The 26,672-nt window shown below is 42.0% G+C and overlaps 1 protein-coding gene and 1 long non-coding RNA gene across 3 annotated transcripts in view; one reads left to right on the forward strand and one right to left on the reverse strand.

The window, feature by feature from the left end:
• Positions 1–26,672, forward strand: part of LOC148322687 (uncharacterized) — a 27,796-nt gene continuing 1,124 nt past the window's right edge. The window contains exons 1-2 of the long non-coding RNA XR_015846696.1: positions 1–192; positions 2,615–2,755. This is a non-coding gene — a long non-coding RNA (uncharacterized LOC148322687). The remainder of the gene's footprint in view (positions 193–2,614; positions 2,756–26,672) is intronic.
• LOC148322688 (neurogenic differentiation factor 2-like) overlaps positions 23,750–26,672 on the reverse strand; it is a 6,004-nt gene continuing 3,081 nt past the window's right edge. For both annotated transcript variants that reach the window (XM_088317725.1, XM_088317726.1), the window contains exon 2: positions 23,750–26,031. In XM_088317725.1, coding sequence (XP_088173851.1) covers positions 24,915–26,024 — 1,110 coding nt within the window. In that variant the 5' untranslated portion in view covers positions 26,025–26,031 and the 3' untranslated portion in view covers positions 23,750–24,914. The remainder of the gene's footprint in view (positions 26,032–26,672) is intronic.

The raw sequence follows: 26,672 nt of genomic DNA on the forward strand, positions 1-26,672 counted from the left end.
ACAAGCAGGGCTGCTAGTCTTCAAATTGATCGACACTAATCTTTCGAATTATTTTTTTAACAGAAAGTGGTAGTATATTTAATTTTAAAGAAATTTAATGTATTTAATTTCTTCTTTTGGTTCTCACTCATGTTTTGTTTTTCTTCGACAACGAGAGATAAAGTCAGTGGCTCCTAAGCTTAGCTGCTACAGGTACGGCCCGCCTATTTGTCTTATCTTGATCTGATTGGCTGGAGTCGATAAAACCTGACAAAACATTTCAAGTTCTTGGTGTCTTTGCTTCCATGAAACATAAAACACCTGACAGGGCAATGTATATTAATACTGAACTTCATAACGTTTCATAATTCCTAAAAGTGTTGGTAAAGTGTCAGCAATAATTTTTATAGCACAAAATAGAATTGCTTCTGAATTCAAACCAAGATTTGATCTCTTTATGGAGCTCCTGACGGAGAGACAAGCATCATGAACTGCTGATTGGCAAGCCTACCAGCTGCATGCACTCTGGCTGCTTGTGCACACGTGTGTGTGTATGTGTGGATCGGCCGCACGCACACCGACCAGCTCCTCACTTGGCAGGCTAACAGAGATGCTTAGCCCTCTTGGCCTAAAGCGTGCAGCTGAGGCCTCTGGGTGAAAGATGCATTCATTGAATAGCTCACCTGCCCTCCAGCACCAGCACACTGTGTGTGCTCGTGCACATTTGACACCAGACAGTGTGTGTGTGTGCAGCTGTGCACACGTGCATGACTATTGTGTATGTTTCTGTCTGATGCCTTTACCCGCCAGGACTGGGAATAATAGTCAATGTGCCCGTAGGGAGGAGTGGGCATTGCCAGTGCCAAGTCACAGAGACTGGGCAAATAAATCAGCTGGGCGAGGAGAAGGAGGTGCGCGCCATCAATCAGAAGGGCACCTTACGGGGGTATACCCATAAATGTGCCATGCTTGCCAGGCTGGAGCATGTTGTCGCCATTCTGCAGACAGGCGACATGGTAATGGAACGCGGCCTCCATTTTGAGTGATTGTCGGCGGGCTTGACAAACAATAGCGGTGGTCTGTCAGGTGTCTCGCTTTCAATGGGATCAACTCCCTCGTTGGCCCAAATGTGTTTGCCACCTAAGATGATTGGCGCGATTCGTTAAAAGCTGACGGCGAACAAAGGCTAATGGCTAAAGCTATGGATGGCGTTTAGCGTCAGTCTACGAGTTCGTTCTTCATGTTGCCACGGCAAACAATGAAATGTTGGACAGCGAGTGCATTTCATTTGGCGGCAAACTCACACTCAAGATGATAGAAGGTCAAAGGTGATTCATAACGTGGCAAAAAAAAAGATGTATCTAAAAAAAAAATCTATCTATCTATCTTGTGTGTCCTTCTTTCTCCTACATACAGTATCTGTCAGTCAGCCTGTTCATCCATCAGTCCGTCCTGCCATCCGTCTGTCGGAAATTCTTGCTGTTGGTCTGTTCATCCGCCCTTCTATCAATCTTTCTGTCATTCCATCATCTTTCTATCTATCTTCTGTCCGTCTGTCTGTGTCTGCGTCCGTCTGGTCGCTCTATCAGTCTAATCATTTAATCTGCTCGTCCTCCCATTTATCAATTTTTCTGTCTGTGTGCGCCCTTCCGTCCTATCGGTAGTCTATGCATCTATTGTCCTCCCACCTGTCGATTTCTTCCTCTGTCTGTCCATTTGTCCATCGTGTCTGCCTGCCTGTCATTCTATCAATCCACTGTGTCTGCCTGTCAGTCTGTTCATCCGTCTGTCTGTCTGTGTATCGATAATAATGTTCAAAGTTAGTCACTTTATAGGTGTGCTCTATCCCCCTTAAAAATGTCTGCCATGATTCCCAGCAGTGAAATATTCTTTACTGCGAGTCACACAGTGTGTTTTATAGACGCCCTAACTGCATCTCACTTCGCTCCGCATTTTATAGTTTTGCTTGAGAGAAGCGTCTGCCACGACACACACACGCACGCACTCACGTACTCATTATTATTTCGCCATCGCTCCATGGCAGCGAGGCCACACTGGGAGTTTTTAGGAGGTGCAGATGTGCGCTGATGTCACAGGCGGCGGGTCAGGAGACGACGAGCGTAATCCGGGATAACGGCTTCCTGCTCTTTGGAATAAATCCAAGTCTGTCTGAGATGTTGTGGCAGATTTACCATCCGAGAAGTTGCATACAGAAAGCTGTTGATATTATTTTGGTTATATTTTATTGACCTATGTGAATGTTTGACACTATGACTATCGTAGAATTGCTGTATCGTGCTAAATGCAAAATATCATCATAATATCGTGAGTTACTCTATGATTTTAATCACTTGTCAAAAGGCCTATGACATGTCATGTTATTAGCAGTATCAGCAATATATCGTATATATATATATATATATATATATATATATATATATATATATATATATAAATATATATATATATATATACATTTTTTATATTGCTGGTATCACAATACCGTATTGTGTGTTAGCGCGACTGTATGCACTCTACCTAGAAATCTCACAATGCATTGTATAATGACTTTGTTCTTTTCCTTAAGTGATAAATAGCCGCTGATTTGTTTTTAATCTCTTTTCGACATTTCCAGAGTCAAAGTCTCGGCATGACACAGCACTTCTACCAGGCCTCATCGCCTTCCTATTCCACTTCCCGTGCAGACGTTGTCGCTTTAAGGCAGAGGGGCTGATGGGAAAGCAGTCAGCCAGGAGGGTGGTGCTGGAGAGTCTGCGTGAGTAACTGTGTGTGTGTTGGGGTGGGGGTGTGTGGGGTGTCGACGAGCCCTGCAGGACCATTTGTGCTGAAGCTCATTTGCGCAGCGACACTTAATTGGCTACAACAATTAATTAATGTGTTGGAAAGTTGGCACAAAAAGTTCATTTAAGAGGGTTTTAATAAGCAATTAGAGGAAAAGCCGCGAAGAGGGGGGAATTAGCGGGTGTGAGCGTCTGGCACGTCCGACTGTAAGAGAACGGCCCGTTTTTTTTTTGTCTTCCTCACTGACCTCTCACTTTTTTTGAGGGGCTGATGAACGGCCAGGCCGCCATCGGAACTCCATTATACGCCTTTCAGGGTTTCTCGCTGCTTTCCTCCAGGTGCCTTCAAACGCACGGTGACCTTTATTGTGTCCGCGCCACCTCCCCCCACGCCCCCCGACGGCGTGGCCCCTCCCTGTGCCACCTCTTGTCCCGCCGCCCGGTGTAAACTATCGCATGACTAATGAGCGGAGCAGGTTGGAATCCTGGGGAAGATGTCCTTGGAAGACGAATGCATTTTGCGGTGGAATAATTAGCTTAATTAACAAATACTGCATGCATATTCATCAGCCTATTAATGTCCGCGTTGCGCCCTACTTGATGAGCAACACAATAATAACCGTTTCATTTGCATACGCCCCGGTCCCCCCTCTTAAAAAAAATCTATTAAAAAAAAAAGTTGCTCAGTTTGTAGCTGTGCACGCACACACAAATCGATATGGCGATGGTACTGCTTGTCCGTTAAGGGTTGCAGGGGAGCTTGAGCTGATCGCAGCTAACTTTGAGCAAAGGCCAGATTTTTATTACGCAATTCAATCACTGCATATATAGAAACAGAAAACCACTCACACATTATTTTTGCATTGTCAACACTGAGTGGTGCCTTGAGATTTTACGATATGCAAGCTGTTGTTGGACAACTTTTTGCTTTGGTTTACAAGCAGAAAATTGAGATACAAGCACTGTATAGAGGCAGTGGACTCAACAAATTGCCATAGACTAGCTAATGAATAACATCAGTGTCACTGTGTTATAACTCTCAAATCAGTGGACATTTGAACACAAACACAACGGTATAACAGTACTCACAGGCACATATTCTTTATCCTCTGTAAAGAACACCTAATATTACTGCAGCTCTCTGAAAAGTCTCCATGCATACCAATAAGTTTGTGTTATACTGCCCCCAGGTGGGTGCCATCAGGAACTTTGTTGAAGCGACTGGATGAGCTTCAATTAGTCAGGGAACCTTGTACGTGCACATGCCTCCATCTCGTTTATGGTGATGCTGGATATCAAATGGAGCTAAATGAGATTGGAAGTGTGGGCATGTGTTCGTGTGCGTGTGTTTTTGTGTGTGCGTGAGACACGAGTCGACTGCCTTCCTGCTTCCTGCTTCCTGTTTGCTACTCTCGTGTTATTTATTCATCCCCATCAGACTTGTCCTTAACTTATTTATCCCTCGCTTTTGAAGTTGGGCTGATGGTGTATAGGCACGCGTATGTGTGCGTGCGTTTGTTTGTGTTTGCGTGTGTGTGAGCTCCCGTCTGATGACAGGTGCTTTATTCTGAAAGGAACACTCAGGCTAGAAGGGACGACGATGAACCAATAGTGTCCTTTTATTTCCTTGATTTGTGTTTACGCTTGAAGGGCTTGTCGAGCGCGTTTGTGTTTGCTTTCACGCTGGATTTGTATTCCGAGTCGCAGGGACGCTCTGTGTGTATTTGTGCGTCAGCTTCTGTCAATGTGTGCGCATGTCACTGTTTGTGTGTTGCACATTTCCAGGGAGGCTCCAAGCATCGTTTCATCTAGGCGTCTGTGGGTGTGTTTGCGCTAGTCTGTTTCAGTTCCACTTGTACCCTCTTATTGATGTGTGAGTTTACCCGCTTCTCATGCCACATTTGAGACACACACGCACACACAAATATGCACACAAACGCCGCACTGGACCCAGACGTGGGACGAATACGTGGGCTGTTCGCGGCGTCTCTTTTTGAGGGGATGACGAAGGGAAGGGGAGGGTGTGCACACGCCAGTGCATTAGTGAGCACTGTGTGTGGTTGTGTCGGTGTGTTTATGTGTGTACATGATGCCAGCTTGCCTTCAGACAGCAGCAGTTTGCCGAGTGAGAATTAAAAGTAGGGAGAGATGCCAAGCAAGTCCCCTGAGACACATAGAAGAGACAGAAGAGGAAATAAAAAAAAAAGAGAGGATATTTAACACACACTTCACACACACAAACGCACAGACAGAAACACACTGTAGTTGTCACAGGAAAAAAAGGAAAAAACACACTTTAAAAACCAAACATCACATAGCCTATCTTCTCTCTAGAGACACTATTTGGTCAAAAGTAGTGGGATGCACCTTCTAATCAAACGTGGTGGTGGAAAGTGATTAGCACCTGGACCTCACATTTCAAAGGTTTTGGGTTCGAATCTCATCTCTAGCCTCCCTGTGTGGTGTTTGCATTTGTTTCTTTCCAGATTCCAAAATCACGCACATGAGACTCCATTGTGAATGTGAATCGTTGTCTGGCTATGCGGTGGTGCCTTGAGATACAAGTTTAATTTACCATACTCGCAATTCAAATCATACACATCTCAAATCATTTTTCTTCACTGAAATGCATGGAAATGCAGTTAATCTATTCTTTTCGCAATAAATTCAAATACAAAATACGTTTTTATCTGATTATTCGATTACCGGCTGGAATAATCGAACAAGTGTGTGCTATCATATTTGTTCCCGTCTTTTGTTATGTTATGCTTGAATAAGTGTAGTTAACAAAGAGGCCCATGGACACAGCTGCCATCACAGCTGCAACCAACTCCATTTTGTCCTTTCTGGTCACTTCCTGTTGGTTGAAAGAGCCCCTGTCCAAATACTTTTCTCCATTTTAGCGTAGCATCAAGATGGCCGCCATCATCTACCCCTCCCTCCCCACCTCCTTGTCTGTCTGGGTCTCAACGGTCCCGGGCGAGGTGACACCCAGTGTGCCGTCATGTGACACCGAGCTGTCACCTCCCACTTCCCCCACATCACACCTCTGCCCCCTGCTGGGCCGGACCCGTCAACACACACACACATGCACACACACGCACACAGCCTGACACCTCCTCCTCATCTTCCTCTGTGGGAAGCAAACATCACTTTGAAATTCTTCATCGGTTCAACTTTTGCATGTACACATACAGTATAGAATTTGGTCCTCTATGCTTTGCTGTATACTGTATGCTATATTTAAATTCTCTTACATTATTTTTTACAAGTTTTCCATGTTAAAGTTAGACTGCGGAAAGGCGTGAACTCTTCCCCAACATACGTGTCATAATGTGGCATGTGATAAAATCAATGTGGAATTTTTTACTTAACGCATGAATATATATCAATTTCGTGAATAGAATATTTGAATCGAAATATATGTTAATATACATGAAGATAGTATTTAAATTGATTACATAATACTTATTTAAATAATAGCAACAATTTGGTTTGGTTCAATAAAGGCGTGATCGCTACTTTTAGAGCCCTGATGCGGTAATTTTGCAACGCCGTGATATTTGCCCATCAAACCCCACTGTGTGTCCGGTACCTTTCACACCAATGTTGAAAAAAGTCGGCTTTGCAGAATTGTGTGAAAGGGGCTCGTTCCAAAAAGGTGGTTCGACTAAGGGAACATTTCCCACCATTCCAGGCTCGAAATCAAATGTCTTGCCAAAGGTGACAGGAAGTGAGGTGGCGAATAAATCAGGCATGGACGTTTCCAGGAAGTTGGCAGGCAGCGCCCCCTCGTGAGGCCTCGCACTTGACCTGTCGGGTTTGCTCGGACGAAAGCGGGCACTCGGACCGCCGCCGCCGCCACAACCGTGGCCACTGCCCGCCTTTTCTGTGGCGATTGAGATATTTTCGCATTAGTTGGTGTCAGGAGTAAATTAGAGGCCAGATCTGTTTTCTAATCAGAGCACAAGCAGCGTGTTAGAGGAATTAGGGCGACAGCTGCCGGGAGCTTTTTATTCCTCTCTGCCTCAGCCAGAGACAGGCGGACCCCAGCTCAGGGACCACCTCTTTACCACAGCCACCTGTCATCACTGCCATGCGTGTGTGAATGTGTATGCGTGCGTGTGTGTGAGTTTGTGTGTCCTCCCACCCTCATAGACATCCTCACATACGTGCGAATCCATCGTCGCTCGCTCACACGCGCCAACGTCGTGTGGCGTGCTGACCCGCCGCCATTTTGGAAATTAAATGGCAGTGCAGGTTGTTTGCGTGCACGCGGCCGTGTGAAAGGCTCTGATGAAGTGTTAGGAGTTAGGTGGGCCAATATGTATCAACTATAGACAGAAGTTACATATTCTAGCTTTAAACTGTCTTTCTGTATGCATTGCTCCTGTTTGTGTTCAAATATAATTTGTATAAAGGTGTAAATGGCAGTTTCAAGTTTTTGCCACATTTGTAAAACTGTCTATATGACCTGGCAGAAGAATATTATATAAATGGTCTTGGGAAATCTTCTGTCTCCAGTTTTATTTTTAAAAATTGTCACATCATGACAAGAATAGTCTATCAGAGATGGTCGAGACAGAAGGCGTGACCGAGGGGGTTGCCGTGGGCATAAGCGCAGCCTCACCGTGTTGTGTTGTCTGGGGCGCCCAGCACCCTTGGTTTTCTTGGCCGGATTATTTAGAAACAACAGTTAAAAAGAAGCAATTTGGCTGCTCTCGAGACAAAACTCTGTCATGAATAAGTCTTGCTAGCAGTGGCGTAATCGTGGCTAAAAATGTCTTGTTTTAAGTTCCGTTTCACAGTAAAGTGCTACATTTAAATTCTGCTCGCACTTTGACAACTGTAAACTCACTCTTGAACTATTTATAATTACCACACTGTTGATGCTAGTTTCATTAGCCCATATATGGTGTTTCTTCATTATGTGTTAGCATTAAGCTAGCAAACCTTTGTAAGGCAGTTATGTGGTTGTTTAGATTGTCTTCGTTTTATGTTTCGTTTGACAGAAAACGTCAACGGGGGTGTCAATGAAAATAATTGCATTTTTGCAGAAGTGTTCACAGTTTGTGACGGCCTACGTCTTGACAAGCCTGTAAAGTAGGATTTTTTTAGCCCCCCAAAAAACAAAGAAATTATATTAGTTTTTCATATTCAAATTAAAAATATTGCCGACTTGCTTTTAATTTTTCACAGCGAATGAGACATCAACTGAGGGCTGAGAAATTTTAAAGATCGATTTAAAGATTTCTGTCCTTAAGATATTTTTCCTATAAACACTAAACATTTCCCTTTTTTTGAGGATTTTAAAGAAGCACTGCAAAATTTTGAAATAATACTCATTTGACTAGATTATAACTATTGTCATTATTATTGTTGTTAAAACTCATGCATTATTCAAAACGTATTCAAGCCTAAGCTGATCAACAACTATTTGGTCAAGATCTGAACCAAGGCCCCAACACTTCATAAAATGTTATGGGAGTTAGTAAAAAAGAAAAATGCAATCAAATTGTTCCTTAGCCATTCCACTTTTAAACATGACCAGTAACTGAATTAAAATTTCTCTGCTGATCAATTTGGTTGTGCGGCTAGCTTATTAAAAGACAAAGTCAAGGACAATCTCATGCATCCGAAAATTAAAAATATTTTTGGACGGCATCCAAAAGGTGTTGGCATTCATTTCGGGGCGCTGTGACGCTAAAAGAGGACGATGGACGATTGCCGTGAAGATGGATGATAAAAATGTGAGCGTCGTGAGCCACTCGGTGCTGATGATGATGATGTCTCTGGTGGGCCGGACTGTGGGAGGGTGAGAGGTGTGGGAGGTTGCGTGGTAAAACACACACACACACACACTCACGCACACACTTGCTTCCCAAATGTCACTTCTCTCTTTTTAAAACCCATTAATATTTCTTGAAGGACTTTCGCACTATTCCACAATTTTTTTTCCAATGCACATTCAAACACATTTGTTTACATGGCTGTAATTTAAAGGTTTTATTCGTTATTTATTATATTCAACAAGCCTTTTTTTATTCAATATTTTCCTTCTAACGTAACAATTTAAAAATTGAGCTCAGTAAAAATAGTCCATACATTCTAGTTTTTCTATGCACTGGCAAAATTCAGAAGTGTCTACTATGTTTTACACTTCATTTATTTAAATACATTTTAACACTTGAACGATTGCTCCAATAATTATTTTATTTTCCTTAAAGAAAAATACTAATGAAAGAGGTGTGCGCTCCCATTTTTCTACAAGCATGCATTTTGCATATATTTACATATGTATTTACACATTTAAATTCTAAAGTGGCATATTATTATTCATTATTATTTTCCTATAGATTTACTTCAATATGTAAATGATACCTCCAGTATTTTTTCCCATAATTGTTAAAAATCAATGAAAAAAGTAGTGTTTTTCAGATTATTTAATTTATATTAATCTTAGAATTTTTCTATTTATTTAAATGATACTTCCAATATTCTGTTTTGTTTTTTCATATTTCCCTATGCTTTTTTCCTTTTTTATCATATCCAAGCAAAAAAAAAAAAAAAAAGCGTGAACTCAACTTGTTATACACACATAGCATATTATGTTTTGTTTTCAAAGTGTGAAAAAAAACCCCAACATTGCACCTACATCGCACCAGAAATAACCTGGTAGCAACGAGCTATTAATACAATTTGAATTTAGAATGTGACAATCAGCACACACTCACACAAGCCCACTTGTGTGAACATTAAGCTAAATGACGCAGTAGTGCGACCCATCTGGACCAGGAAGACGAAAAGCTTGTGTCGTCCTCTTTGAACTTCAATTTCCATCTCGTGGCTGCCGATGCTAATTTGCTGCACATAGGATGCACGTATATACACGCACGCGCGCACACACACTGTCAAAAATGGAGTGAGAGTGGCGATGGTGGGCCTGGACGCGAGCCAGCTCTGCACCAGCTCACTGGTTAAATTATTAACACCGACTGTGTGTGTGGAGGGGGTACGACAAAGACTAGATTTTTTTTTTCCGAACAGAGCTGGAGAATTTGGGACGAGAGCAGGAAATAAAGCTTTGGATGGCGGTGGCATACTAATTGTGCTTGCGTGCGTGCGCGTGTGTGTGTTTAGCAGAGTGAGGGGCGGGGAAGAGCGATGGCAAGATATCCGGGAACGTTGGTTCTGATCCAAAGAGTTAATGTTGCGCTCATTGATGGATAGAGTGCCAGCGAGGAGGCTCCGCACAAAAGATGGATGGAGAGTGAGCCGTCTCTCTCTCTCGGCACTCTGCCGTCGTTCTTGTCCTTTTGATCGGACATTGTCGTCGATGAGCGAAAACCATCCACATTCAGTGTGCTACCAAATATCGATATTGGTCCTGTCAGTGCGATACAGCGACATATTGATATTTTGCACTCTTTCTGTACATATGAATATAAATATAAATAAAATAACATTTTTTCATGTACTTGATAAAGACCTCACCTGTTACAGATTCAGTATCCATACATCAGCATTAGATACCAGTGTAGGCATTTCTTCTGTGTTCTTTTTTTGAGATTTTGCGATTTCACCTTAGTTGATAAATACAATGTGGATATCGGAATATATTTGTCTTGTATCGCCATACCGTCAAATCAATATTGTCGTTGTTGTTTTTTTGCGCTTTTAAGAAGAATATACATGACACCAGCTAGGCGAGCATCTAGCATTTAATGTATGGTGAATTCCCCATAATTGGTGAACACAATTTCGCTTTTGCCATTTATAATATATAATCACTGTTGTTTGTGATCTTTTATACATACTATTTATTTAAATAGTCAAAAGCAAAATGAGAACACTCGCTAGGACTACAGCAAATTGCAACCCCTGATGCCACTCACCAAGGCATCATAATACAAATACTTTATTATTATTATTTTTATTGCCTTCTTGTTTCATTTCCTTTTTTTCAACACCGTACTATTTTTCTTTATTTAAAACGCATCACAAAAAAAACACTTTTTGAGACACTGGAGTGGATTAATGACATTTTGATTGATTTATAATGCCGAAAATTGTTTGGTGATGTGCCGTGTCATTTTTATCTTTTGTAAAATATGATTCTTGGCTCAAGAAAGATTGGGAAACACTGCACAAGACAGCCATATGATACAGAATTATAGAATTTAGTACCTTGTCCTTCAGAACTAAAAAGAGCATTAAACTACTAAACAAGAACAGATTTTTGTACACCTTCAATTTTTTTTTGTCTTTTTTCGCCGAGAGGCGGCCACCACACACACGCACAGACACACACACACGCGCTCTTTCTCGTCTTCCTCCTCTCTGGCGGGGGCATCGAAGGGGTGAAGTGATCTGTGCGAAAGCCTCCTGTTCGATGCGCTGAGGCAGAGGAGGATTGTGGGTAGCGGCTGTCTGCAGGGGTTGGGGGGTTTGCGGCGGCGGTGTGGTAGAGTCAGCGATGAAGGGGAGGGGCGGGATGGGTTGCCGGGGCGGGCGGCAGCAGATGGCGTGCCACACTGCGAGGGCCGTCGGCTGGCATCCAGAAGAGGAGGAGGAGGGAGCAAAGGGATTGGAGGGGCACCGCTCCCAAAGTGCCAGCAGGCATCAGGGGAAGGAGAGCAGGGAGGCAGAGGTGAGGGGCTTCGGCGGGAGATGGGGCTGCTAGACATTGTCAGATTAGAGCTCATAAGGGGGATTGTGGCGCTAATTGCGGAAGAACAACAACAACCGACGCCCATTTGTCTTTCAAGTCCAAGTCACAGGCCGCCGTTGACCTTCCATGCGGTGTCTGAAGATGACCTCCTACTGTAGCGTGACGCTGTCGTCGGGTTGGCGTACAGCATGCGTCGTGACAAGCTGCCTCAATGTGACACAAATTTAGCAGGCTTGGTGTCAAGGTGGCGCATGATTGACACCGGGTTAGCGAGATCATTGATGTCCACGTATGTCCACTTGACACTTAAGACCAGGAGTGTCCAAAGTTTGTCATCCAAGGGGCACGTAAAGCTTCAACTTCAATTTATTCACAGTACACTAAAACCAATAGATCTGTTTTTTTCTTTCAAATCTACACCGCCTCAAATGAAATAAATGTGCTGCCATCTAGTGGTTGATAGTGGAATTGCACCCAATGTAAACGAGTGTTAGACCAAAATGAAGTTAGAATCTGTTTAAAATAAAATCAACACGAAATTCAAGAGCAGCACAAAGACAAACTTCATGTTCATGTTTTTTTCATCTTATATCACCATTGCTGTCTATACATAACATTAAATTAAACACTTTTAATAATATGTAAAAGTTTTTAAAAAATCCTCTTAAGGACGGTGCGACATAAGTAGTTTGTCTTTTTTTTGGGGAAAATCTTAAAAAGTAAAGCTCTTGAGAGAGAGTACCGAATCCTACCGTCAACAAACTTTCTTCATTCCGGCTAATATTTTGTTTACGGAAAACAGCATGGCCTAATTAATAAACGTAATTTTGGTAAACATGATAGAAGAACGACGTGACGAAACAGGGCATCAAAAGGCTCGCGCAGCTGCCGTGCCCGTTTGTTTTTTTCGCCTGGAAAACTCCCGTCACGTTCACTCCAGAGACCGCCCGTAAATATTTCATCTCCCGTTGTCATTTCGCATTCACACGTGCACGTGGGATGCTAAGGCTAACCCACATCTTCCAATCTGTGCTGGAATACACACACACACACACACAAAAAAAAACTCAAGTGTATGCCACACTCCTGGGCCGATCATTTGACCTAGATGTTGATAAAACGCACGTTTGACTTAGTGGTCGGTGACGGCTTTTTTTGAGTCGATTGCCTTGTTCGCGTTTGGGCGCGGGTGCCTGGCATCACCTGCAAGTATTGCAGAAAATGAGCCCACGTCTCGTTAGGGAGCACCTTCAGCCGAGCGTGCACACACGTAGACGCACAACAGCATCGCAACCCAAGAAGGTTTGAACAGATGTTGAGGAATTTAAGATGCAAAAGGGAAGTGGGACTCCCCCCATGGTGTACTCCATCTCTCCACACACACACACACATACACACGCTCACACACACAATCAGTTTCACAGTCACATCAGGGTTGGGCAAACTTCTGGTGCTCAGGTGCTACATTTGATTTTCACAACAGACGATCCGGCCAGGTCTCTCCTAGAAGAGGTTATAAAAACATTGTAGTAGCTTCTTTCTTTAAACATATTTATTGTTATTTTTAAACGGGATTATTGAGAGATTTCAAATTTGTATTTATACAATTTGGTATTATAATCGACCCGCAAACAGAAAATGCACATAATTGACAACCAATGAAATGTATTAGGAAAATCTCCCAAATTTAAAAAAAAAAAACAGTCTTGTATAGTATTTTCTAAAAAAAAATCTAAATTAGTATCATTTATAAATAGTAATTTTCATTTTCTATTTTTATCATATAAGTTTAAATGATAGTTTTTGTGTGTGACTATAAAGAATTAATGAAAATTATTTAGATTGTTAGTTACAATCAATTTCTTGCCATTTATATCGACCGAATCAACCAATAATTTTATAAGGTAAAGAAATGATTTTTATTCATTAAAATGAATTTCCGTATTTGCAATGGTGCATGCTAGAAGTGGTACGTGGGCCATACGTTGCCCACTCTTGCTCCACATGTATCTCCATTTATTACACCTCAATGATGCATCTTCCGCATATTCGGCACACGTAGCTGCACAAACACATTCACTATCCTCCCCTCCCGCTCCACCCTCTAGCCTCCAGGGCTCGAGCCCCCCCTCCCTCTCATAAGGGGGCACCATGTGGCACTTTATTCCCCCTGGCACGAGGCAGCCCCTCTGCCAGCCCCACATTGTCCGCTGCCTGCTGGAGAGCACGTGCTCGAAACGTATCCCCGCCTTCGCCCACTCCCTTTTATCGTGTTTACCGTACACTGAGACGGATGCTCGCATTTAGGGTCTCCAAAGTGCATGCCTGAGATAAATGGGGTGTGCACGCAGGTGACACACCGTTGGGAAATCGTCTTTCCCGCATTGTGTTGCATTTTGTGCCGTGCCAAAATTTCCACACTTTGTCAAGCTCCTGTAGCTAAACTATTGTTTTAAAGTGCTGGCGTGTGTGGAAATTTAGCATAACAGGTTCTTACAAATGATCCAATTTATTGTTTAAGCAGAAGACCTTGTATACTAACTTTCCTTGCCTCTGCGTTGTAGCATTTTGCTGAATCAAATAACACATTTTAACCCCTATTTATATTGACACATCTCAACAAGTAAAATATGAAGCAGAATGAATATGCAAGAGGTTTAAATTGCACATCGTATTTGATATTTGGGTTGTTTTGTAGCTGACGGTAAAATTTAATGGATTGGTGGGGGTGGGTGCTAGGTTCTGAAATCAATTAATAATGGATTTTAATAATTGCGATTTCAGTATCAATCAAAATGATCGTGATCATTTTTTTTCCCGCCCAGACCTATTACAACTCACAGTGTTTTTACATTAAACTTTTAAACCTTTGCCTCTCAGCGACCTGGACTTGACCATCTCGGAACCAATAAAATGCTCACAAGTGGCTTGGGCAAGCTTTTAGCCGACGCACCTAAGGAGGAAGTTAGTCCAGGCAGATTTATATACTGCACTCTTAAGAATTACTTCGTCTGACTTGGACTTTTCAAATTGGACAGCTCTATGTGAATTGCTGAAAGGTGATTTCAATGTGTCGACAGGAAAGCACATTTTGGTGTCCGAGATGGAGGACAAAGTGACAACGTTGGACAAAGTGGCCATATGGGACTTTCATATAGAGTTCAGTGAGGTCAGTAAAATTTTCTGATCTTATCTTAGGTTAGCGCTAATAACCTAATGCCAAATTTCTGGTACTACGCGCACTCTGGTGGTTTGGAGTACAAACTGCAAGCAATGCCTTGTTAAAATGGGGGCTTTACCCAAAGTTAATGCCTGAAGTACTCCAAGATACCATTTACTTCTTTCCTTAAATTAATGGACATGCCAACTGTTTTAGTACAAAACAAAACAAACAAATAAATTATGCATTTTATAATCGTTATTAATTCGTGTCGCATTTTGTATCATTATTCTGGACTCATGCAAGAGGCATTTGCATTATTACCATGCACGGTGGAAATATCTTTTTTTTTTTTTTGCTCATATTCAAAGCCGAGGCCACAAAAAAAGCAGCTTAATTTAATTACATTTGACAAAAACCAATCAAATTACGATGTAACAGAATGCGCGACAGCTCGCGTCAACAACAAATGCAGCTGGGAATTAAATAAAAGAAACAATTTGAGAAGGAAATGGACCGAAATACATAAAGCAAAGTGCTCATTATTGACTGAATGAAAAGAATATATAATGGAGAGATTAAAAGTAGGAGTAACACAAAGTTTGCCTTATAAAAGTGTTTGTTCTAATAGACCAAAATACCAGCGCCGTGGCACAGCTGCTCCGCGGGGTCCCGACGGTGCCTCGTGGCGGCGGGGCTCTCCTTAGCATCGTCTTCCTCCGATGTGTGCTGGGGTGAGAATTAGCAGGCTTTCGCGCTCGCCTCGCCTGCTAATCCCTTAATCTGCGGTGGTGGAGGAGAAGGAGGGCTTTACTTCTTCTTGGCACTCCAGGAACAAACACAACAATCCAACAACAGCAAAAAAAAAAAAAAAGGGTGAAAAGTTTGTCAAACAGTATTTCAAGAGTGAAGGACCACATTTAACTTGCGACCTGTTGCTTCCTGGTTGTGGATGATTTTTTTTTTCCCCACCCGCATTATTTACTCGTAAATAGTTTGTGTTTTTACATCATTCAACAAGTTAGTCAAGACAGTCAGTGGTGTCTAAAGTCCAGTCTGGGGCTCACTCTGTGTTTTATAGTGCTGCACTACAGACCCTATAAAGTGTTCAGTCACAATCACATCTCAGCTGGTGAGCGTCACATGACCAAACTCAGAAAACAGGTGATGCGTAACTCTGATGTTGTTTTTAGTCGGTAGCAAATGGCAAAATGAGAAATCATAGGTCTCTGGCCTCATATTTGAATTCTAATTTGAGTTTTAAAAAACCACCGCACCTGAGGAAAAACAACCAATCATAGAGACAGCATGACCAATGGCCATTTGCCGCGCACTCGCGAACTTCATAGCTAGTCACCAACACACTGCAGCACTCTTGCGTTGACCTCTCTCCTTGGGCTTCAAAAGCTTCGCTGAAACTATAGCGGAATATCCGTTTTTAGCAACAAGTTTAAAAGAAGGAATTGGATAAATGCCAAGAAATTAAGTTAAAAAAATTAAGTCGTTTAGTGTAATTTGGTTTACCTCAAATTTACTTTAAGTTCAATTTTGTTATTTTTAGAATATTGTTGTAGATTGAAGTGTTACTGACTTTATTTGACTCAAGGTTCAATGGAAGACTTGCAATTATTAGAAACAAAGCGTTGGTAGTGCATGGCATGAAGGAGGCGGTGAGTTCGAGCCTGGCATGACGAGGGCGAGCACACTCTAATGAATATCTAATGTGCGGCTGCACAGGAGCTCTTAATGCCCCCCTAATCCCACCCAGACCGAGTGTCCTGAGCCTGTTAATCACAACCCTTTAAACCTTTAATCTGTCGCACTCCAACACGCCGACCTGCCAGCGCCCCACTGCACCACCCCAAAACCCGTCGTAGGGCTCCTCCCCTACCCCTCCCTTCCCCACGCAGACACATGTGACATATTGAGCGCCTGAAGCCAGATTCTTCCCCATGAGCGGCATTCCAGAGCAAGCCGTCCCGCGGGAGCGGCGGTAGCAGGGGGGGCCGGCCAGTGGCGAGGGGCTTGTTAATGCTAAAGTGTGCTGGGTCACGATGATTGGATTTATTCTCTGCTGCTACTTCAACGAGGGGGGCAGCAAAATGCCCCCACTCTTTAAAAAAAAAAAGAAAAATCATGTATTTTGGCTAAAATGCAATGACATGGTGTGATTTATCAAATGTTCTTTTATGCTTATAGAATTGGATTTGTAGCATAATAATGCTTCGATCCCATATGTCTATGAAAACAAGTAATTGTAATTAGCAGAATATGAGATGTCACAAACCATTTTATTTTATTTGATGTATTTACTGTGGTGATCCAGTTATGAGCAAAAAGGCCTTAAATTTGCGTATGATTTCCTACTATTTTTATTTTTATTTATTTTCTAGCAATTTGTATCCTATACGAAAATGAGAACGAATTTTTAAAAAATGTACCATATGTTTCTGTGTAGTCTAGTTCTAGGGATTAAAGTCTAGTTATTTCCTCTGTTAAAGAAAATGTCAATATAGATTCTCCCAGCGATTTCTTTTCAGAAGTTTATACATAAGATTTAGAGACACTTACACTTATATATGTTTTGAAGTGCAATCTTTCATCTGGGTAAAATGCGATGCTACGCTTTTTAGAGGCGGTGCAATTTTTTGGGACTTTCTCAATTGTGGTTGCTGACAGATTTCTTTTTTAATTGCACTAAAGTAGAACTTTGCATGTGTCAATAATAACACTGCATGCTCGTGCATCGTCTACACATCTTTCTTTTTCTGTTTTTCTGCCTTTGTCCTCTCCTGGCTTTTATTTCTTCTTTTTTCTTCCTCCCCTTCTGCTGGTGAATATTTCATTGGCAGTGTGGGGCTGGTACATTAACCAGCGGTGCCAGTCGAGCTCGCTGCTTGTGGCTGTATAAAAATAAACACACTCTAGTTGTAATGAACAGATGTCACAGAATTTAAACCCCCCACCCACCCCAACCACTACCTCTACAGACACCCCCCCCTCCCTCCTGCCCCCCTTCATCACACGCGCGTACACACTTGAACCTCATCTCCCGTCTCTCCTCCTCCTCATCCTCGTCACGCTTAAGGAAGGGCGCACACGCGGTTCACGCCTGGAAGAAAATACAGTGGAACCACTAAGGTCCAATGGTTTTTCCACATAGGGGATAATGGTACAATCAGAGTGAATCTGTTTCATTAATCTGTGACTAATGTGAAAGCTTTCACTGTCGAGGTAAAAAAAAATAAATAAATAATCGCATAGCGTACTGTAATCGCAATATTGAGGGGAAAGGAAATCGTAATTAGATTTGTATTTTTTTTTGCTGCTCCGTTTCTTTCAAGCAGAACTTGTTTGAAGGCTTATAATTACCGTAACATCTATGCTAATTTCTGTTATCCAGTATTTTGTGTTAGCATTAGACAAACACACTTTCTTTAGATGAACTTGCTTTGAGATATGACTTAGATTCATTCCGTGTCCTCATTTGCAACTCAAATCAGTTGTTTTATGTCAGTCTTGCCGTCAAGTTCGACTGGGAGTGCCAAATGAATAGCAAGAAGCAAGCACGCTTTGTCTCTTTTCAGTTCCTCGGGGATTTTATAGTGATTCCTTGACATCAATAGAGTGAGAACAGGTGCTAAGGCATGTTTGAATGAGTTTAAATGTATTAAAAGTGTGTGTGTTGGTCCATTACAACAATTGTTTTTGTTTTTAACATGGATTAAAAAAGAAGCAAATCAAATCGTTTAAAAATAGTTGAAATGTTTACGTAAAATACATTATGCCTAGCTTTAATTCTCCCATTTATATTTAATACATTTGCAATGAACCAATTTATCAAATGTTTATTTTACTAATATTTTAATATTTACAATAAATAAATTGACAAATTATTACACGTAAATATGTGATAAATAATGAGTAAATACATGAAAATTAAGACATTTTAGGAATTAACAGCTAAAAAAAAATACTTTTCAACTAATTTATGTTGCCCAGCCCTGTTTCAGATGCTCGCTGAGCTGAAATCCCACGTGATGTCACCCATTTTATTGTTTTATCGCTGCAGACATTTTTACAAATGACTTTCATGTCATCTCACAATCCTCCTTGGTACCATCAATGCCCATTTTGATGCCACACGGGTGTCTACACGTGTGTGTTTTTGTGCACGTGTGTGTACATTCCCGTCCATCCCCGTTGTCTCCATCCCGCTCTTTTTTTTTTCCCGCCATTGAGCGCATGCCAGCGTGGTGTGTTTGCTGGCTGACAGCAGCCAAGGAGAGACCATTGTTCTGCTCGTACCCGGAGACCCTCCCCTGCCAAGTCTGAGATGAGAGGCACTCTCCAGTGCTAACTCCCTCGCAGTCGGGCATCACGCGGCAAAATGCATACACACACACACACACGCACACACACATGCGCCAGGTGGGGGGGTGATAGCATGCTAAAACTTGGTCAGCTACATAGAAAGAGGTCTGTTGGTTACCCACGCTGTAAGAAAATAAGTCATCTTAATGGGCCTGAGTGTATTGTTAAATCAGGAAGCCATGCAGAGTTTCAACTATTTTTACTGTTATGAGTCAATATTATTAATGTTATTTGGTCAGAAAATTGTCCTGTTTTGTCCATTTATATTCTTGTTCATGACCATCCTTACCAAATTGTTCTACAAGTGATGGTCAAAACAGGAATTAATGTGTGAAGGTAAAATCCCGCTCTGTCCCGCTGTCGTATGGCATTCCACAGGGTTACATTTTGGGGCCCTTGTTGTTTTTGTTGTATTTACTGCCCTTGGGTTCCATCTTAAGACAGCTTGGATTTTTCTTTCACGAAAATGAAGATAACAGTCAGATCTATATCCCGCTAAGCAAAAAGGACACTTTCTTTTTAAGGCCACTTTTATTCTGTCTGGAGGAAATCAAGGTCTTGATGGCACTGAACTTCAAGAAAAACAAAACTGAAGTTGGCCTTCTAGTTCCAGTTGCCCTTGTACATCCCACCCTGCTGACTTATCTAAAGCCAACAGTCTTGAACTTGGGTTTTAAATTGGACAGTGATGATAAATTGGACTGGCAAATAGGTGTTTTTATTTTGTTTTTAATTGGCGGTTTCATTTCCCTTTATACTTGAATCAGGAAGTAAAAAACGAAACAGGAAGTGAGACTATTGTAAGTGATAGGAAATGATTGACAGTTTCTGAGGTGCTAGCAGCAAGTGACTCTCAGAGCAGCGTGAGACTGAAGATGACCTACGACCCTTGCAGACATGAAATGGGGAGACAAAGTAGGTGGAGCATAAGGTTTCGGTGAAGGGTTCGAGGCAGGGTGTGGGGTGGATGATCAGTGGGGTGTGCTCAATGCCGTGTGACAGGTCCAGCTGGGAGAGCGCCCCCACCCCCTCAAACCCCCCCAACCCCCCCAACGCTGCAAACTGGTCAATATGGAGGCCAATTACTGTTGCCCATGTGACCACGAGGGCATCATCCAAGCCTATCATAACGGACCCACGCGCACGCCATCTGTGCAGACCAGCAACCTAAGCAATGCCCCCCCACACCAAGCTCTCTCATCCAGTTGTGTCCCTGTACACGCTCCTACTTAACCTCCTAAACTAAGGCCATATAACCCTCACCCCCCACGTCACACTCGCATGCCGTGAGGATGAGGACGGGGATGAAGAGCAAGGTGCTTGCCCGTCAAGAAGAAAAGACTATTTTCATTCCCCTCGTGCGTGCACATCTGCCAGATGTTGCCCCTCCCCCTCCCCGACATTCCTGGACACCCGCCAAAAAGACCGCCTTCACCCACTCCTCTTCTTCGGGTCTCTCCCCCGAGCAGGACCTGCAGCTCTTCATGTTCCTCATTTGAGTGTGCGCAGACACGCAGATGTTGCAGAATTTCATCTTCATCACCAGTTTGCGCACTTTTTTTTCAATTATTTTTCAAGTTGCATTTTCTACATGTTTTTGTGCATTAATAACCCAAAAAATCGGATTGTACAAAAGAATCAAATCGGTTGTTTTGCACAAAACAGCCCAAATATTGGGTTGTATTGTGGTTATTCGTTTGTGGTCGGTCCTTTTTTGACCCAATTGAGTGACTCAATTTTAAAAAACAATTCCAGATACAAGCTGTCATTCTGTATTTTTGCTTTGACTTCTGAGCCCAGACTTCAGTTATCAGAGCTGTACACTTGAAAAAACACTAAATAACCCAATATTGGGTCAAAAATGTACCAGTCGCCCCTTAAATCCCAAAATTGGGTTGATTTGTGGTTATTCATCAGTCCCTCTTTGATTTTTAACGCAACCTAGGGCGGCAATGTAATACCTGAAGGATTGTGAACCTCAAAGACCGCACTTGTCCACCCCTCGGTTAAATAAATAACCCCAAAAATGGGTCTAATCAATTAGGGTCAATCCCTTTTTGACCCATGTTTAGGTTATTTTTGATCTCACTGTTTTAGTGTATCTCAATCACTTCACATGAAGTGGAAGTTTGAAAAACAGTGACCAATTTCTTAAATAACGGCTTCAAGCTGTTGATTGACTCTGAGTTGAAGTTTACTGTCAAATTAAAAATTTAAAACAAAAATAATCATACCTTTTAAAACCACTACATCGCTCGCGCTTTAAGTCTGCTAGCTTAATGCTAAGGCTAAGTAGCATCTGTGTTGCAGTACCAGAACCCTTTCAGCAATGGATGTAACGATGCAACAACACTTGTAGACGGAAAATATAACAGTACTCAGAGTAATATATTCTTTATCCTCAGTGTAGAATGACCAATATTAGTATTATTATGATGAGCTGAGAGGATTTGACATATTGCAAATTATCCGTGTCTGTCCCCAGGTGGCTGAAGTGGGCACAACAAAGTGTTATAAAAACTATTAAATTATTTTTAAATTTAACATTATATTTATGTTCCTGAAGAATATTTTGGGATTGATTTTTGTCATTAAAACACGCGTTGCGACAATTAAGAGCATTTCCATTCATTTCAATGAAAAAAGAAAAAATTAAGATTGGGTTCCAAGGTACAACTGTATTTTAATTATTAATTCCATCCTTACGATACTTCTTTTTTTTCTAAGAATATTACAGAACTACACACACACTTGTATTTATTTATTTATTTATTATTGGGTCTTCTGCTGGCTAATTGGACTTCACACCATTGTACTTGTGACATTTTGCTCATGGCCATGTCGGACAAACACACTCTCAAGTTTGAGTGAGAAAAAGAGTGGGCCGGCTGCACGGTACATGATAATTTAAACAGCGAGATCACTCACACACGCACGCACACACACACGCACACGCACACGCACGCACACGGTGTCACTGCAAGTTTAAGCAAGTTTTTCACGCAAAAAAAAAAAAAAACATGCACCCAAATAAAAAGAAGAGGAAAGAAGTGCTTGTGTTACTGTTAGAAGGAAATATAAAAGAAAATACGTGGAATATAAAATAAAAGGCGTAGAAACAAGTATTCAGTATGAAAATAAAATTTAAAATAATTCTAAATGCCGCATGTGTGTCCGCTGTTGGTTAATGAACAGATGCTCCAAAAAAAAAAATCAGCAAGGAGACATGGATGATGGACCCCCCTCCCAGCACTCCCACTTTGGCCCGCGAACCGCGCTGCTGCGGGGGAACATTAAGGGACTTGGCTCGGTGGACTGCTTGGATCACACGCACACGCTCACGCTCTCATACACACGCTTGCACACACACAAGCACTGGCCTGTGATGGGCGCACCTCTCCGCACAAATAAGGCCGAGGCGTGCACAAAGGAGGAATAAATAAACTTAAACTAGAACATGTGCCTACATTAAAAAATCTAAATAAATAACCCTTACGTGTTTGCTAAATCCTGTTTTTTTTTAAACTGCCACAAAAAATAGAAAGCAGCATTTAAGTGTGTGGTTCCTCCCACTCTATTTGCCCCAAAATTTAATTATCAATATTGAATATTATTCGCCCCAAATTGTAATTTATTTATCTATATTTATATATATATATATATATATATATATATATATATATATATATATATATATATATATATATTCGAAGAACTATATTGCGTCATCATTAATATAGCGATATCTATTTTTGAAATGTGGTAAATAGGCCTTGGAATGAACATTTGCGGGGTTAAAATAAAATGCTTGAGGACTATGTGCAAAAATCAAATAGCGCATGAAATAAAAATAAGGAAAAAAATTTTGGGACAGTTTTCGAATAATAATTAAAATCGGAACGATTTGGACAACCGCAAAAGGTGAAAATGTTGCGTTCATGGGACCGACGCAGGCCTTTGTAAGGCCCTACTGCTCCATTCAATTCGCGGGTGGTCACTATGCAACGGCACTTTTATTTTAGATTTTGCAGAGAGGGGCGGCATATGGATGCTGGGGCACCGGTCCAAACCTAGTTGAGGTGGTAACGGATGCACCAGCCTGGGAATTATGTATTTAGTATGTATTGTGTGTGGTATACAGTATAAGGTTTGGATTGTTCAGTGCCGCTTTCTGATCTTGAAATTATTTTTAACCAATGAAGATTCATAACTCAATAACTCAATCTTATATTTGTGAAAGACTGCTTCATTTTGTTACTCTCGTTGAACTGTAATAATGCACATATATGAGAGTGAAAAATGAAGGCCTACACAAAATGGCGGAATTTAATTGGCTAACAACGCAATCTTAAATTTTTAAATGCGTCTAAAATACATGTAAAAATCATTGGATTGAACGAAAGTGTTCTGGATAAATATGTGGTGGTTTGTCAAATGACCGAGTTGACCTTGAACGCATCACTGGCCAGTCAAAAAGAGCGTTGCTTTAAATTCACCACACAATTTCCGCGTGAACTCGGACACACACGCACCCACACACTTGTATTTTAAACGACTGTTTTGTCAAATATTAAGATATCTGGCACACGTGACGATCGCGCTCACTTTGGGCGCCAAATTACCTCGCGCAGGGAGGAGAAAAATGCCAACATGAAGGAAGGAGGGGTCTCGTACACTAATCGCCTAATTAAAAAAATCGGATCTAAATAAATGAAGGGAATATGATATGAGTGGGAAATAACGGAAACAAATAAAGTTGCACAATTTCATGTTTGTCATTTTATTGAATTTTTTTATGCCACACAGTTTGGTTGAATACAAAGTTGACGGACTGGATGGGAAAATTAATAAATAAGCACACAGGGGATCCCTTCATTTGCATTGACTATTCACTTTAATTACAGGGGGTGGGCGGGAACACAATAATAAATAGACGTGCAGCAGCAATAAGAAACAATTTGTTAAATAAAAGTGGGAAAATTGAGTGTAATGAGTTAGTTAAAGGAGGATCAAGAATCAGAGTAAGAAAAAATAGGAAATGTTTTCGTGTGTCTGCTTTTGCATAGATGCCAAACAACAGATTTGAGAGAAGGAAGAAAAATAAAAAAACAGCCCTAGAAACTGTTTGATAACTTCATGAACAGGGAAAAAAACACTCACAACCTCCTGCAAATGTTCATAGTGTACAGTTTTCCTCCAATTCGTCAGTGGCCAAGTGGGAAATTAATAAGATAAACGAGCACCAACACAAATACAAAGTACATTTTCCTCCTTAGATATAGGGTTGTAACTTTCAAATATGATTTAAAAAAAAACAAAACGTTTTAATGTCCATCCTTCCAAAGTGAAAGAAAATGTCCTATTTTGACTCAACACAAAGATCATGAAGGACTACACTGTATAAAAAAAAATAAAATAAGAGTTTGGGTGAACTCAAAATTTCAAGGCAACAAACTTGGATACAATTTTAAGTTGGCCAATTCAGTTCCATGTATTGCTCCTCCCCAAACTTAAAAGGTAGAACAACTCAGCAAGTTGTCAGATGTCAATAATTGTTATTTTTAAAGTCGTTCCCACTGAATTTACTGTTTTTGTTGTGTTTTTTATACAGTGAATTGAAATCTCTGAATGTTTACTGTTGATAGGCTAAAATTCTGAGGATTCAGACAATTTTAAACCAAAAAAAAGCTACCTAAACGATTAATCGATTCACAAATAATTGATTCATTTGATAATTGATTAGTCATCAATTAATCATTGCACCTCTAGTTTTGTGTAAGTGTAAAATACATATCTTTGTGTACAGTGGTGGCGCATGTTTTTACGGCTCTCATTTCCCTGACGATTGCAAACAACAAGAAATTAAAGTCAAATAAATGAAATGTGAATTAAGATTGTGGGCAGCAAGGGGGCGCTCTCTCGCTCCGGCTTAGTTGTGGAAAAAGGCGTTGAGTTCGTCGTAGGCGGGCGCGCGTTCGTGGTGCAAGTGCATGTCGTGGTAAGGCAGGACGTTTTCAGAGTGAATGCCGCCGCGGGCCCCTGAGGAGCCAAACACCAGGTTGTGGGCACCGCTGCCGCCGCCGCCGCCGCCGGGCCTGGAGCCGGGCAGGCCCGAGTAGTGCATAGAGTAGTGGTACGCCTTGTCGTGGTCGGGCGACGCTGCGCCTTGGTGCTTGAGAGCAAAGTTCCCGTTGACACACAGCGGCGGGCTGAGAGGCCCCTCGTACTCAGGGCTGTTGTACTCCGGGGAGCCTCCGCCGCCCCCGTAAGCCGAGTCGTACGTGGGGCAGTAGCCGTGCGAGCCTAGCGGGTGCGAGTTCGAGCCCTGGCGGCAGTGCGGGCTGGACAGCCGGGCGCACTGGTACGGGTACGAGTGCATGGCGAAGGAGCCTGAGCCGTAGCGAGCCCCCTCGGGGCACTGCTGCTCGGTCAGGAAGTTTCGGGAATTGAGCTGCAGGCAGCCGGCCACCAGGTTGGTGGTGGGCTGCGAGAGGCCCTTGCACAGGGTCTGCACGTAGGACACAAGGTCCGGCCGCTTGCCTGAGCGTAGGATCTCAGACAGGGCCCAGATGTAGTTCTTGGCCAGGCGCAGGGTCTCGATTTTGGAGAGTTTCTGCGTCTTGGAGTAGCAGGGCACCACCTTGCGCAGGTTGTCCAACGCCGAGTTGAGGTCGTGCATGCGTGTGCGCTCGCGGGCGTTGGCCTTGATGCGGCGCATCTTGGATCGCTCGATGCGGGCCTGTGTCATCTTGCGCTTCTTGGGGCCCCGCTTCTTGGGGCGCTCTCCCTCCATGTCGTCGCCGTCGCACTCGTTGTCCTCGGCGCAGTCGTCCTCGTCGTCCTCGTCCTCGTCCTCGTCCTCGTCGGCGTGCTCAGAGTGTGTCCGGCTGCCGCCCCTAAGCTCAGAGGAGGCGTCCATGTTGTCCCGTGTGTCGCCGTCTTCCTCTTTGAGCTTGTCTTCGTCGCTGTCGTCGGCCCAGCCCGAATATTTCTGCACGTCGGGGAGCAGCGAGGGGTCGTTGAAAAGCCTCGTCAACATTTTGCCTCTGGGAGGGAGGGGAAAAGAAACACGAACTGAATTTTCACATCACCTTGAAGTCATGCTGAACGGTTAATCAAATTTAGAGCCGCAGCTCATGATTATTTTGATAATCGATTAATCTGACGATTAATCAGGTTGAAAAAAAAACATGTTTTCATTTCCATGTGTATTCAAAAACATGACATTATTTCAAATTGACAAATTAATTGTGATTTAGTTCCCGGTTTGGTCCATAGCATGTCAGGAAATAGACAAAAAATGTTTTTTAACGTAAAAGCATTTTTTTACATTGTGTCTGGGTAAATTCAGTGCTTATGATGTACAGTCAACATGCTTCCATATCAGACGTGATTTTCTTTCATTTTGGTCGTCTAAGGTAAGGACTTAATTCTAATTGAATTTCAATATTTTCTTGTTTAAGTGATAAAGCCACAGATTTGTTTTCTTTACTGTTGTAATCTGATTTATGATTTACTAATTTATGTTTACGCCACTCTTGTTTGGATGCTTAAAAGACTGTAAGTCAAAGTGTCAAACTAACCAAGAAGGCCAAAACATTCATGCATAATTAATTGGATACACTTTTTTAAATTGTATTATAGATGAATTTATTGCTAGTTTTTGTTCAAAATACATCGGAAGATC

Source organism: Idiotropiscis lumnitzeri, chromosome 15 (genome assembly GCF_059441095.1).
Source record: "Idiotropiscis lumnitzeri isolate Australia: NSW breed Sydney's pygmy pipehorse chromosome 15, RoL_Ilum_1.0, whole genome shotgun sequence".
NCBI lineage: Eukaryota > Metazoa > Chordata > Actinopteri > Syngnathiformes > Syngnathidae > Idiotropiscis > Idiotropiscis lumnitzeri.